Source organism: Zingiber officinale, chromosome 3B, assembly GCF_018446385.1.
Source record: "Zingiber officinale cultivar Zhangliang chromosome 3B, Zo_v1.1, whole genome shotgun sequence".
Taxonomy (NCBI): domain Eukaryota; kingdom Viridiplantae; phylum Streptophyta; class Magnoliopsida; order Zingiberales; family Zingiberaceae; genus Zingiber; species Zingiber officinale.
Genome location: NC_055991.1, coordinates 39,631,611 through 39,645,190, shown reverse-complemented (window position 1 = coordinate 39,645,190; position 13,580 = coordinate 39,631,611). Strand labels below are relative to the sequence as shown.

Sequence of the window (13,580 nt, the reverse complement as noted above, 5' to 3'; positions counted from 1 at the left end):
AAGATTCTCACATATATAATTATAAAAAATAAAAAATAAAAAAATAAAAATTGATTAAAAATAATAAATAAAATTGATTAATGCATAATAAAAATTAAAAAAAATTTAAAAAAAATACAAGCAACTTGTTATTTTAAAAAAGAGGACATAAAAGTATTTCAAGAGAGACAAATATGGTTGGAGGGTGCTGTCGGGGGTGGGAGGGAGGGCGCTGTCCGGGGTGGGAGAAATAATTTACTTTTAGCTTTTAGCTTTTAGAACAAAGGGAGGGACCCAGGCTTGTGACAACTAGTACGGTCAATTTATTTCATATATGCTTAATCTACAGCGGTACAAGCTCTGTAGCAGACTAACAGCATTACTCTTGAGCCACACACTATCGCAACTACTAACAAGCCACGTAAAACTTAGAACTCGTACGATAACCTCCTCTTATTTTGAATTAACGAGTTGTTCACTGAAATCCCAGAGCTTCTTAGCCAATACTGCATCTCTGGCCATGTTGCTCGGCTTCTCCTCGTTGGAGTCGGCGAAGTACTTCCCGCTCACACCCTTCAGATTCGGATGCACTGCCACATAACACGAGGTTGCTGCTCCCTGTAATTGTGAAGATGGAGAGTGTTGGTGCTCAATCGTTGTGGAACAAATTCTAGCAAGTATACAAGGTTATTCAGCAAGTGTGACAGACCTGCGGTATGTTCTTCCACAGGACGCAAGTGACGGTTTTCAACACCGCTGAAAGCAAAAGCAACAAATTTGAGATCTGAGTTCACAGACAACCACCGCTAGGAAGTATATCAACAATGAGTTGGAAGGTTTAGGTAGCATACTCATGAAGACGGGAGAATATTTTCCCAAGTTTGTCCTAACCAGACCTGGATGAACAGAATTTGCTGTGACATTTGCACCTTCTGCCTGTTAATCATGAATTTGTATGCTATGAGATAAATTTCTTCTGTTTTTTTACAAACAGCATCTGTTCTAGCCCATTAGAACTTAGAAGCTAAGTACCTTCAAGCGCCGCGCAAGCTCATTGGAGTGCAAGATGTTTGCCAATTTGGACTGCCCATAGGCCAATTTATCATTGTATCTGCAAATTAAACAAGACGGAAACCATCAATTGATTGAATGGAAGGGAACACTAAAATCTTGTAGTCATGAAAAATTGAAAATCCATATGCCTGACTCAGACTGCTAGTTATCACTTACGCCTTCTTGTCATTGAGTTTATCGAACTTGATTCCTTCACTATAAGGTCCAATGTGAGCTACCGAGGATAGATTCACGATGCGGCCTTCGGTCCCCGTCTTCGCTGCTGTAGTTTTCATTTTCTCAAGGAGAAGATTTGTCAACAAAAAGTGACCTGAAATTGGAAGGACCATGTTAAACTCAAAATCCTGATGAATACTTGGGAGGAAGAAAAGCTGATCTGGGAAGTGTGAAGAACCACACCAAGATGATTAGTGGCAAACTGCATCTCCACACCATCCTCAGAGAGTTGGAACGGACAGTACATGATACCAGCGTTGTTACTGAAAACAAATTGAATATGTGAGATTTGGCCCAAAAGATTGACAGGACATGTAACACAGAGCAGGAGATTCATGCAGCAACTTACATCAAGACATTGAGAGGCAGATCCATTGCAAGGAATTTGTCGGCGAAGGCTCTGACAGATCTGAGTGAGCTAACATCAATCTGTATGATGTCAACTCTAGCAGGTGAGATTTGGCCTCGTAGAATCCTTTGCTTCACATTGTTGGCAGCTTCCAAGTTCCTTGCGCCGATGATGACATGGGCTCCTCTGAAGGCCAACACCCTCGCAGTCTCGGCTCCAATACCACTGCTTCCACCTGGATTTCAAGAAGAATCTCATCAATGCCATCGAGATCGATTTTTTGTTCTTTTTTTTTTCCGGCAACAAGATCTAGTGTGAAAAAAAAAAACTCAGATCTTTACAGCAAACAGAAAATTTTCCCAAAATCTGTTGGTTTTAACTAGTAATCTTTTCTCATGACCAACTCCTCCAGCTTTAGGGATGGAATGCGGAAGATTAAGAAAAGATAACCGAGAGGGACGGAGGGTAAACCGGTGATGATGACGGTGAGATGTGAGGCGTCAATGCCTTTGGTGACCTCCTCGGCGGTGTTGCCGGATCCGAATCCGCTGGGGCCTTTAATGCCGGTGGCTTCCCTGAAGTAACCCATGGCTTGGCGTCGGAGTAGCCTTGAAAAAGGAAGAGAAAGATCAAGAAGGCTATGAGGAGGAAGAGCTGAGCGGAGAAGAAGAGGATGAGATGTGCAGCAACAAAGGGATAATTATTTATAACGATTCCATTACTTAAAAATTGACAAGTTGTGGGATGAAACGCGGAAGTTGTCATAAAAAAACAAAACAAAAACATTGTATTTGATCGTCTATAATTTGTTATTTATTATTCTAATCCTCATAGTTTAGAATATTAATTTTTAGTTGTATGACACAAAATAAAAAATCAAAGTCCTCTCCTTTGTAATCTAACACTTTCTTCGTCGATCATCATTTAATTTGATTATTTTGTATATTTGCTATACGTATCCTTAACTAAAGAATCATGAGCGTGATTTTAAAAGGTATTCATCGGTGGATGATTCCAACAGAAAATTGACTAAAGTTAGAAGCATTTAAGAGAAGCTTCTGATCCTCTTCTTCTTCCATTATTGACCAATTAAATTTTGATGAAAATTTAGAACACCTGATTCTAATAATTATTGATATATAACTAAAATAGATTATTAGAGAATTATTAAATTGCATTCCTAAAATAATAAAACATTGAATCAGTATATAGTGATGCAAGAGACAAATATATTTATATACATACTAATAATATATTAATCAAGTATACTAAGTCAAAATGAGATTGGATTAACTAATGTACAATAAATTAACGGAGATTAAGGAGTATAAAAATCCCTACAAACTTAAGGAAATTTGTGTCGGAAATACAAATGAAAAAAATGGTAGACAGGGAGAGACTTTATTACAAATGAGTTATTAATTCTACATTGAGAGTTGAGTAGTTTGAAGGTGATTTATAATGAATCACAATAATTAAAGTTGTTAACATGTTTAGGGACAGTCTCTCTTTCATAAATATAGGACCCACATTACACTAAATTGTAAGCGTGATTTGCGCGGCTCAATTATTGGACTAGTCGGGATAAAATTTATTCAAGCAGATCAACTTACATCATTGATGGTAGACGACTGGGGATTGAATTTTCTATATAAAGAGGTTATGACCTTGGATAAAAGGGACACTCCATTATTGACCAATTATGTCGAGAAGTAGTGAGCATAAACTCCATCCATCTCCTTCCCGGTTCTCGTCCTCTTTGTCAAGTGACTTGCTTAGTAGTTAGGGGTGGAGTTAGGATATTGATTCAGTGTAGGCGTTGTATTGAATCACTTAAAGAAGAGATTATGTGGTTTACAATCTTAAATATAGTTTTATTAGTTACACGGTCTACTAGCTATTAAGCGTAATTGATTATTCAACTCGAATAGAAGATATCATCACTCTCCTTTTTCTTCAAAACAAAAAAATAATATATTTCATTTTTTAAATTTATTTTATACAAAACTGAACTGTTTAGGTAAACCTCTAAAATTGATATTTTCCTAAAGCAAATTATTAAGAACGGTTTTAATAACACAATGTTGAAAACCAAAATGGCAACTTCGCAACGGTAAACTCCCATTCACAAATCACAATGAGGCCACAAATCAAACATTTATAATCAAATTTTAGCCATTAAGTTTTATTCGAAAGGAAATTTAAAAAGAATAAAAAGGTCATGTCGTCATCTTTTTTGCAGAACAAGAGAGAAAAAGTTTAGGAAATTAGGGTTATCTTTGATTGAGCTTCCTTGCTTGCTATAGAGGACGGAGGCAATAGACGTGTAGCTTGCTGCGGACTGTGGAGTGCGAACTGCAAAGGCCGAAGGGCGTGTACAGAAAGGGGGGGACGAAGTTTACTTAGGGCTATGTAATAAATTTTTTTTGTCATATTAATATTTTTTTTGTTTGCCTACACTAGGCCCATGCTAACTCCACCCCTATTAGCAACTCTTATGTTGTCATCATGGTTTTGTCTTTCTATCCTAACTTCGAAGTATCGTCGAAGGGTTCGAATCTATTTAAACTTTAGGACCTTTCTTTCCTACTCGGATTCAAGCATTCAAGCAGCAATGACCCACTCGGGTTCGAGTGACACTCAACACTCGATCAACACAACCATGGAAAGAAGGATCAATCAGCATGAACCACTCAAAGTTTGGGTAACTCGACAATTGGGTCTCTTGGACCTTGAGGCACTCGGCCCACTCGACGCTCAGCAGTTGTCCCACTAAGAATCACTCAACACTCAAGGCCACTCAGGCAGTCAAGCTTCAAGGAAACAATCCCACTCGGTAGAGAAGATTTGCACTGCTCGAGCCATCCCAACAACATTTGGTCTTCTATCCAATTTTTCCCAAGCAAGCTATGCGTGTAAGGTCATCACAATAAAAATAAGTCTAAATTTAAATTCATATGATTTTTAATTCAGTTTATTCCTTGTGACTCTAGCAATAATCTTAAAATAGACTTGATCCGTTGAGATAACTACACTATAGTGGAAACATGAAATCATTCTAAGTTTCCAGTCTGAAACTACATTCTTAATTATCTTACTGATTCATTGTACATTGTGTATAATATGAAAACAATGACTAAGGAACTGTGAGAAGAGGTGTAGTTATGTTGGGGGTATAGTAGAAAATAAATAAATAAAAAATTAGTTATAAATTTAAAACTTTTAAGACCTTTTCACAAAAAGTTTAATTAAAACTACAAGCTTATTTTTTCTCTTTCCACCTAACTTTTTTTCTTCTCCCTTTTTTTTCCCTCTCCCATTTTCTTCTTCCTCCCCTAATCTTCTTCTTATTCTTTTCCTAATCTTAATTTTGCCCTCAAAATCCTCCACCGCACATTGTTATCGCTACCGTCCACGTTGTTGTCGTTGCACGCCACTATCACCGCACGTTATTACTACCAGTGCCACCATCATCGCTTCATCGACACTCCACAACAAATGCCTTTTGATTGAGGTAAAGTTTTCTTACTTGATCTCTTTCAATTATGGATTTAAGTGTTGGAAAAACATAGTGTTAATTTTTCATATATTCATATTTTTGTTTACTAGTCAAGTATATCAAGGGTTTACATATATTGAGGTCTTTTGTGCATTTGATGTTTGATTTGTTATATAAAGGTGATCAATTTAATTAACGATCGTTCAAAAATTTGATCAATTGAATCACATCATTTATTGCATGGATAGACTCATTATATAATTTACACAAACATTATAAACACATGCATACGGAAGGAATCGTCTCTAGGATAAGAATTAAAATTGGATAGTTATATGTCTAGAAATGTATGCCTTTATAATATGAACATTTAACTTAGTACATCTACCAATATGCGTGAAAAAATAAGAGATCATTAACTCTCAAGTTAGTTCTATCAATTTCGTTTGTTATTTTTTTTTTGAATTATTAGAAAATGATTATCATTAAATTAGGTGATTATATTTCTAAAATATTATGTTGATAATAAATTAGGTAAAATATAAATGTTGAAGTATTTTAAGAAAATACGAGATGAACTTACTTCAAACAGGACATCTCCCCCTCCACCACCTCCTCCGCCTCCTCTACCACCTCCTCCTGATGCTGACTCGAATGAGTATTCTAGTGATCATGGGCTAAGAAAGAATATCATCGAGTATACTGTGAATGAAAGGGAGATTGTTTGATGTTACTATTTGCTAAAATGTTTGTTTCAGCTTGAGAATCATGAATTTTCTTAGCGTTCTTGTCCAAAGGAGAAACAAAGATTTTGAGCTATATGATTTTGTAATCATCCAAATTGGCTAGAATACAACATTGCAAAAGACACGACCTTTTATCTTTTTTGATATTTATTCAAAGCAGATCATGGTCAACGTTGTGGTGATTTTTTGTTGCCGAGAGATTTAAAAATTAGAGAAAGAAAAAAAATTCATGAACATGTTGGAAATCAAATTAGTAGTCACAACAGATATGTATGATGGTGGCTTATGACTTAATAAATCAAAAACAACATATTGAAACTTATTTGCTCAATTAATCTAGTCAGGTAGTCATTGATTATCATGTTCGTTTGACAACATCAATTGATTGCTTAAGATCTCTTGTGCGTCAAGGATTATCATTTTATGGTCATGATGAATCAATAAACTAACTAAATCATGATAATTTTCTTGAGCTATTAAAATTTCTTACTACCATAATGAGGATATTAATAAAGTTGCACTGGACAATGCTCTCTCAAACCTTAAATTAACATTGCTTGATATTCAACAAGATATTATCAGATCCATTGTCTATTTAACCACTAATTTTATTCTTGGAAATCTTGGTGATGAATTATTTACTTTATTGGTTGATGTGACTCATGATGTATATGTTAAAGAGCAAATGACATTTACTTTACGGTTTGTAGATGAAAGGGAAAATATTATTGAATATTTTCTAGGTATTGTACATGTAAACGACACTACTGCCTTATCACTGAAGACTGCTATTGATTCTTTGTTGTGCCAGTAGATTGTCTATATCTAATTTACGAGGGTAAGGATACAATGAAGCTAGAATATGAGAGGATAGAGAACAAGTTTGCTTATTATGTTCATTGTTTTACTCATTAATTGCAACTTACACTTGTAGCTATTACTAAAAATCACATGAGAATGTTTACTTTTTTGATGTGGTTGCACAATTGAACAATATTGTTAGAGCGTTATGCAAGTGAAGAGACATACTTCGTGAGAAACAATTTAAAAAGAAATATTAAAAGAATTTGTAACGATGATATTTTTACTGGACGATATATGAATCAAGATAGGATATTAAAAAGAACTGGGAGTACACATTGGGATTCACATTATAATAAATTGTTGAGTTTGATATGCTTGTATCCTTCATTTATTGATATCCTTTTATTTGTTGAAGAAGAGGGAAAAAAATCACAAGCAAAGGGTGCAAACAAATAATCTGCTATAATTAATTGGGAAATATAAATTTATATTTCAAATGCACTTAATGAAGAATAACTTGGAGTCACAAATGATTTGTTGCAAGTTTTACAAAGAAAATATCATGATATCGTAAATGTCATGATTCTTGTAAGATTAAGCAAACATCAACAGCAAACCATGAGAGATAATGGATGGGATTTGTTATTGAATAAAATTTCTTTATATTGTATTAAATATGAGGTAGTCACCTTGTACATAGAAGACTTATTTGTCTTTTATGGGAGATCATGATGAAATATTGAAGGAAGGACAAATCTTCAGTATTATCATGTTGAAACTTTTTATAAAGTGATAGATTTGTAATTTCAAGAGTTAAACAATCATCTTAACGAGGTGAACATGGAGTTGTTGTTTTATATAGCTTGTCTTGATCTATCAAACTCATTCTTTACTTATGATAAGAGAAAATTGCTTCAATTTACTTAGTTTTATCCATCCGATTTATTTTTCCAATATAGTTAATGCATCTTGAGTACCAATTTTATAACTTTATTTTTGATATGTAGAGTGATGCGGTGATAAGGAGTGACCCATCCTGCAGGGGATAGCTGCCACGATGGAGGTCAAAATCAAGGCGGTCAACGCTCAGATATCATCGGTCGGTCGGGCGATCAGGTCAATGCTCAGATATCATTGACCGGTTAGGCGATCATGCCCCGACTGGGAGGAGAAGGTTCCGGTATGATCCCACCTTTGACATGGGGAGGTGTCACATGACCGACGCTCAATGGAGTAGTGGACGTCAGACAAAAGAGGAGACTATATGCAGAAGCTGGGCCGAGCAACTACCCCACTCGGCCAGGCAACATGACTCAACATTGGCAGAGCCGAACTTCGGTCGAGTGGATGTGATACAAGTACAGGGGAGTTCCAGCCGAGCGGATGCGACACATGCAACGAAGTCCCAACCCAGCGGGTGGTACACAGGAACAGTCAAGCCCGAGTGGTGAAGATATTCGAGCAACAGCAAGCCCGAGTGGTGAAGATATTCGAGCAGCAGCAATAGCAGGCACTAGCTGATCGGTTAGTATAACAGTCGACGACGTCGACAGCAGGAGGATGAGCAGGAGTAGAAGATCGACCAGAACCAATTTCCATATGGGGGCAGAATAGAGGTCCGATCGGCACTCTGGGGAAAACACCGCCCGCGCCCATCCCATTTCATCGCGCCTTGTTCCAAACCCCCTCAGAAATAACTTAGGCGAACCAGGAAAGGGGGTCATCTTCGGACGATGCTCTCGTTCGGGATGTGCAAAAAGGAAAGGCTCCTAGAAGCCACGCTTCGCCCGAGCGGATCAGTCTGCAGTTCTCTCAAGCGATCTTGTGTGACCCTCTACCCAGGCACTATATCCCACTAGCGATCGGGGAATAAAATGGAATGACCGATCCAGATGATCATCTGGATAAGTTTGATAATGCGGTCACGCTGCACTAACACACTGATGGGGTGAAGTGCCGAGTCTTTCTCACTACTTTCTCCGTCTTGGTGCAACACTGGTTCCGAAGACTGCTGGACGGATCCATACGTAGCTTCAAGGACTTCCAAGCTGCATTCCAGCACCATTTTTCTAGCAGCCGATGTTATCAGAAGACAAGTGTCAGCCTCTTTGCCCTAAAGCAGAGACCCAAGGAAGCGCTCCGAGTGTACATCAGGTGCTTTAACCAAGTAGCCATGGATATCCCCTCGGTCTCATCCGAGACGATGATGAACGTCTTCACTCAAGGGCTCGTTGAAGGAGAATTCTTCCAGTCGCTCATCAGGAAGCCGCCGAGGGACTTCAACCACCAGTTTAGGATGGCCAATGAATATATAAATGTGGAAGAAGCCCAGGAAGCGAGGAAGAAGGAAACGCTGGTCAAGCCCATGGCAGCGTCCGAGCGGTGACAGTCGAGTAGCCACCAACCATCCAAAAGGCCAAAAGCAGAGGGAGCGCGGCCACACCAAGAGGCCAGGACGCATGCCATGCAGCATGTGGCCTCCAATTAGTAGAAGACGACAAGAGGAAAGATATGGACGCCAATGTTCTGCTCCTTTCACCTGTCAGCAACGCACAACATGCGCGAACTGCTACAATCTTACATCGATCGACAACCGACCAGCGTCGAGAGTATACCGCTGCCAATCTCCAACTCCCGATCGGTGACATAGACAACGATCTACCGAGCGACGAGAGGATGAAATAAGGGTACCCGAGCAGCACTAGCGGAGGGATAACGTTGATCCCTCCCAAGTCCCGGCTGAGTGAAATAGACCCTCCGCTAGGGAAGAAGAAAACAAAAGCAACGTTGCCCGAGGAGAAATAGGCATGATCGCCAGAGGGCCGACTGACGGCAACTCCAACAGAGACAGGAAGTCGTATGCTTAATGACTGGAGATCCACGTAGTGGGATATAGCAGGGAGAAGGTCGAAGGGCCCGAGATTAGCTTCGGCCCCAGTGATTTGGAGGGAGTGGAGATCTCTCATGACGACGCGTTGATCATCTAGGAGATAATTGCTAATTATACTATTCACTGAAATTTTATTGATATAGAGAGTTCGATGAATATCATCTTCAAGAAGGCGTTCGATCAATTACAAATTAATCGAAATGAGTTGCTGCCCATGATGACCCCTCTTTACAATTTCTTGGGCAACGAAGTACTGCCACTTAGACAGGCCCGACTGGCCATCTTGCTCGAGGAAAAGCCACTGAGGAGAACAGATAATCATGATTTTGGTTGTATTATCTTGATTCATAATGCAAGTTTTTAATGATTTTCTTGTAGATTGAATTCATATCTACATCACATTTCATAATCACATTTAATCTTGGACTTAATTGCAAATTAGTTTATTATCATGGTATTTGATGCTAATATTTGATTATTATTTTGTAGGCATTAAAAGGGTCATAGACCCGATCAGATCAGACCATATTTGGGCTCAAATCTAGGGCTAATCAAGTTGATCAAGTCTTGGAGTGATTTGGACCGTCCATTGAAGATCGGAGAGATCTGAGCCATCTGTCACGGATCTGGTCCATCCAAGCCAAGAGGAAGCACATCACAGTCGTTTGAAGATCCAGAAGCTTTGATCTAGATCTGATATATTCTAGCCGTTGATCAAGCCTAGAAACACTTTGGATCATCCGATCAGATTTGAGGAGGATTTAAATACCTTGAGAAGCTACAGTGTTCCCTTGGGCTCGGGCGTTCACTACATCGCACTATTCCTTCTTCTTCTTCGCAACGTCGGCCGCAGCTCCCATTCTACTTCCAGATCTGAAAACCTAACTTCTTCATCGACGACAAGCTTTGAACCGACCGACGTCCAGCAAGCAAGAAGCGAGGCATGAATTGAGGGTGTTCCCCGTTCATGGTTCTGATTCCAGTGATTCCATCCGAGGCAAGATTTGAGGGCGTTCCCCGATCTGGTTTTGCCATCATCCAACGGAGGTGCCAGAGGGCGTTCCCCAGCAGTTCCGATTCTATTCCATCTCCGATTTCCCCTTGCGATTCCTGATTCAGACGATTCTATAAGATTTCTTCTGTTCTTTGATTGTTGGTAAGCTCAGGTTGTTGTGAGCTAGATGGGTGTTCCCTGAAAGCTATGAACATCACCTGAATGAGCTGGATGTCCAGAACTTCACTGCCGGTTGTTGACGAGTGTTCCCAGATTTAGTCTCTGCTTCGTGACAGAGAGGAAGGTTTGTGGATTCGGGTTTGGATTGTAGAATGTTTTGTTTTGTTTTCTTTTGATTAGTTCTTGAATCTGCTCAGATCCTATGATCTGATTTTTACTTTTGCAATTTAGTTTTTGTTTGAATTTCTGAAATCCAAATCTTGTTACTGCTTCTTATTAGTTTGCAATCTATGTTCATTTTGAGTTTGTAGTTTAGTTTACTGTTGGCTTGTTAATTTTGGTTAATTAGTTAGAAATTCTTGATCTATTCAATGAATCTATTGTTGCTGCGATTGAGTTTACTGGTTGAATGCTTAACTTGAGGATTTGATTGTTTATCTTTGTACAATGTCATTGTGAATGAGTCTTTGAGTTTAATTATTGAACTAGATTGTAATTGTTAATTGAATGATACTTCGGTATCTACAAGTTTGTTTGAGCTTTTGAGATTACTTGTTAGTGAGATTGGGAATTGAATTATTTGATACAATGGATCATGTCTAGATAAGAACATTCTCTCTTTGATTCTATTCTTGAATGTATTAGATGAAGATAATTTGAAATGTAAGTCAAATGGATGTACTTAGTGATCTTGTTGATGTAATAATTTGATTTGAATCAATACTAGAATTAACACATATTTACTAGTTATCCTTGGAAAAATACGACTTAGGACTTCTTCAGTTTAGTTGAGTTCCCAATCTTGATTAATTTGGAGCCCCTAGTGACATGTGAAAAAGGCTACTGCCAAGAACTAAGACCACCAACTTCATAGTGGTGGATGCACCGTCGGCCTACAATGTCATATTGGGACAACCGTTCCTCAACGAATTTCGGCGGTGGTGTCTACATACTGCCAAAAGATCAAGTTCCCGGTGAACGACCAGGTGAGTGAAGTCAAAGGTGATCAACTGGTCGCTCACCGATGCTACGTTGAGATGGTCAAGTCTGAAGCGAGAAGCGCTCAAAAGAATCTGTACTTGGAGGTGAACACAATCATTGAAAACCCCCTACATTGGTATACAAGGTAAAGGAGGAGGTTCAGATCCACCCAAGCCAGACGGAAGCAACCACCTTTATTGCTGTCGACTTTGAGGACAGGAAGAAGGCAGAGCTGGTTGCATGTCTTAGAAATTATCACGATGTGTTCGTCTGGTTGACACACGAGCTTTCCGGCACCTGCTAAGTGTGGCTCAGTACGAGCTTCTCATTCGACCAGACACACGGCCGGTGAAGCAAAGAAAATAGGACTTCAGTGCGAAATAGAATTTGATCATCCGGGCAAAGATAGAGAAGTTGCTGGAGGCTGGCCATATAAGGGAAGTCCAATTCCTGAGCTGGCTCGCTAACATCGTGCTAGTCTCCAAGCCGGGCAATAAATGGCAGGTCTGCATCGATTTTCGTAACTTGAACAAAGCGTGCCCAAAAGACTTCTATCTGTTACCTAGGATAGACTAGATGGTGGACTCAACGGTGGGTTGCGAATTGATCTACATGCTAGATGCATACCAAGGGTATCATCAAGTGTCGCTTGCCTGAGAGGATCAGGAGAAAGTTAGTTTCATTATGGCCGGCAGATGGAGGTATACGTTGATGACATATTAATAAAATCCCTCCGAGTTGTTGACCTATGTGCAGATATCGAGGAAACATGCTAAACACTGAGGACTTATGGAATAAAGTTGAATTCGAGTAAGTGTCCGTTTGGCGCAAAAAGTGGTTGCTTCCTAGGTTACATTATCACCGAGCAGGGCATTGAAGTCAATCCAAGTAAAGTCAAGCGCTACAAGACATGCCACCACCTCAGAACTTAAAGGAAGCTCAACGACTGACCGGTCAGATCACGACATTATCCAAATTCATATCCAAGTCCTCAGACCGGAGCCTGCCATTCTTCAAAGTGCTTCGCTAAACTATAAAATTCTAGTGGGACGCTGAGTGTGATCGGGCATTGGAAGAGGTTAAGGAATATCTAAACTTCTTGCCTGTATTGGCCAAGTCGATTATTGGTGAGCCACTCTGGATTTATCTATCATCTAATGAACATGTCGTTGGATCGGCTCTAGTTAGGCAGAACGACCAAGAGCAACAATTTGTATACTTTTTAAGCCATATATTGAAGGATGAAGAGTCTCTTTATACCGGCCTGGAAAAATTAGCTTATGCTTTGATTCTCACCGCTCGGAGGCTTCGTCCATATTTCTTCACACACTCAATCATCGTGCTGACTAATAGCTCCTTGGGACGGGTTCTTCTCAACCCCGAGGCATTAGGAAGACTGATCAAATGGACGACCGAGCTAAGCGAATTAGACATATAATATCAACCTCGAGCGGCAATCAAGGCTCAAGCCTTGGTGGATTTCGTCATAAAGGTCCAGAATGTCGAGCCGGAGGCAACGTGGAAGATATATGTTGACGGATCGTCCACTCAGCAAGGTAGCGAAATCGGTATATTGCTCATCTCACCACGGGAAGATCGGATGTAGATTTCCGTTTGACTTGACTACTGCGCCACCAATAATAAAGCTGAGTATAAAGCATTAATAGCCGGCTTACAAGAAGCACGGCATGTGGGAGCCGTTAAAGTTCTCATCCTCTTGGACTCTTAGTTGGTCGCTCAGCAGCTATCCGGGACGTTTGAGATAAGCAATGCCCGACTCGGGCTCTATGCGGAAGCCTTCGAGAAGCTGAAGACCAACTTTCAGGAGGTCATTATACAAAAGATCCCCCGATCGGAAAATCAGGCGA

The 13,580-nt window shown here is 39.5% G+C and overlaps 1 protein-coding gene across 1 annotated transcript; it reads right to left on the bottom strand.

Annotated features, from left to right (window-relative positions):
• Window positions 1-279: 279 nt before the first annotated feature.
• LOC122056402 (short-chain dehydrogenase TIC 32 B, chloroplastic-like) lies at window positions 280-2,309 on the bottom strand. The gene is made up of 8 exons (XM_042618334.1): window positions 2,090-2,309; window positions 1,619-1,853; window positions 1,453-1,532; window positions 1,210-1,363; window positions 1,012-1,090; window positions 831-915; window positions 689-735; window positions 280-597 (listed from the first exon to the last, which is right to left on the bottom strand). The coding sequence occupies exons 1-8, from the start codon at window positions 2,205-2,207 to the stop codon at window positions 433-435; spliced, it is 963 nt and encodes a 320-aa protein (XP_042474268.1). The 5' UTR covers window positions 2,208-2,309; the 3' UTR covers window positions 280-432.
• Window positions 2,310-13,580: the final 11,271 nt, after the last annotated feature.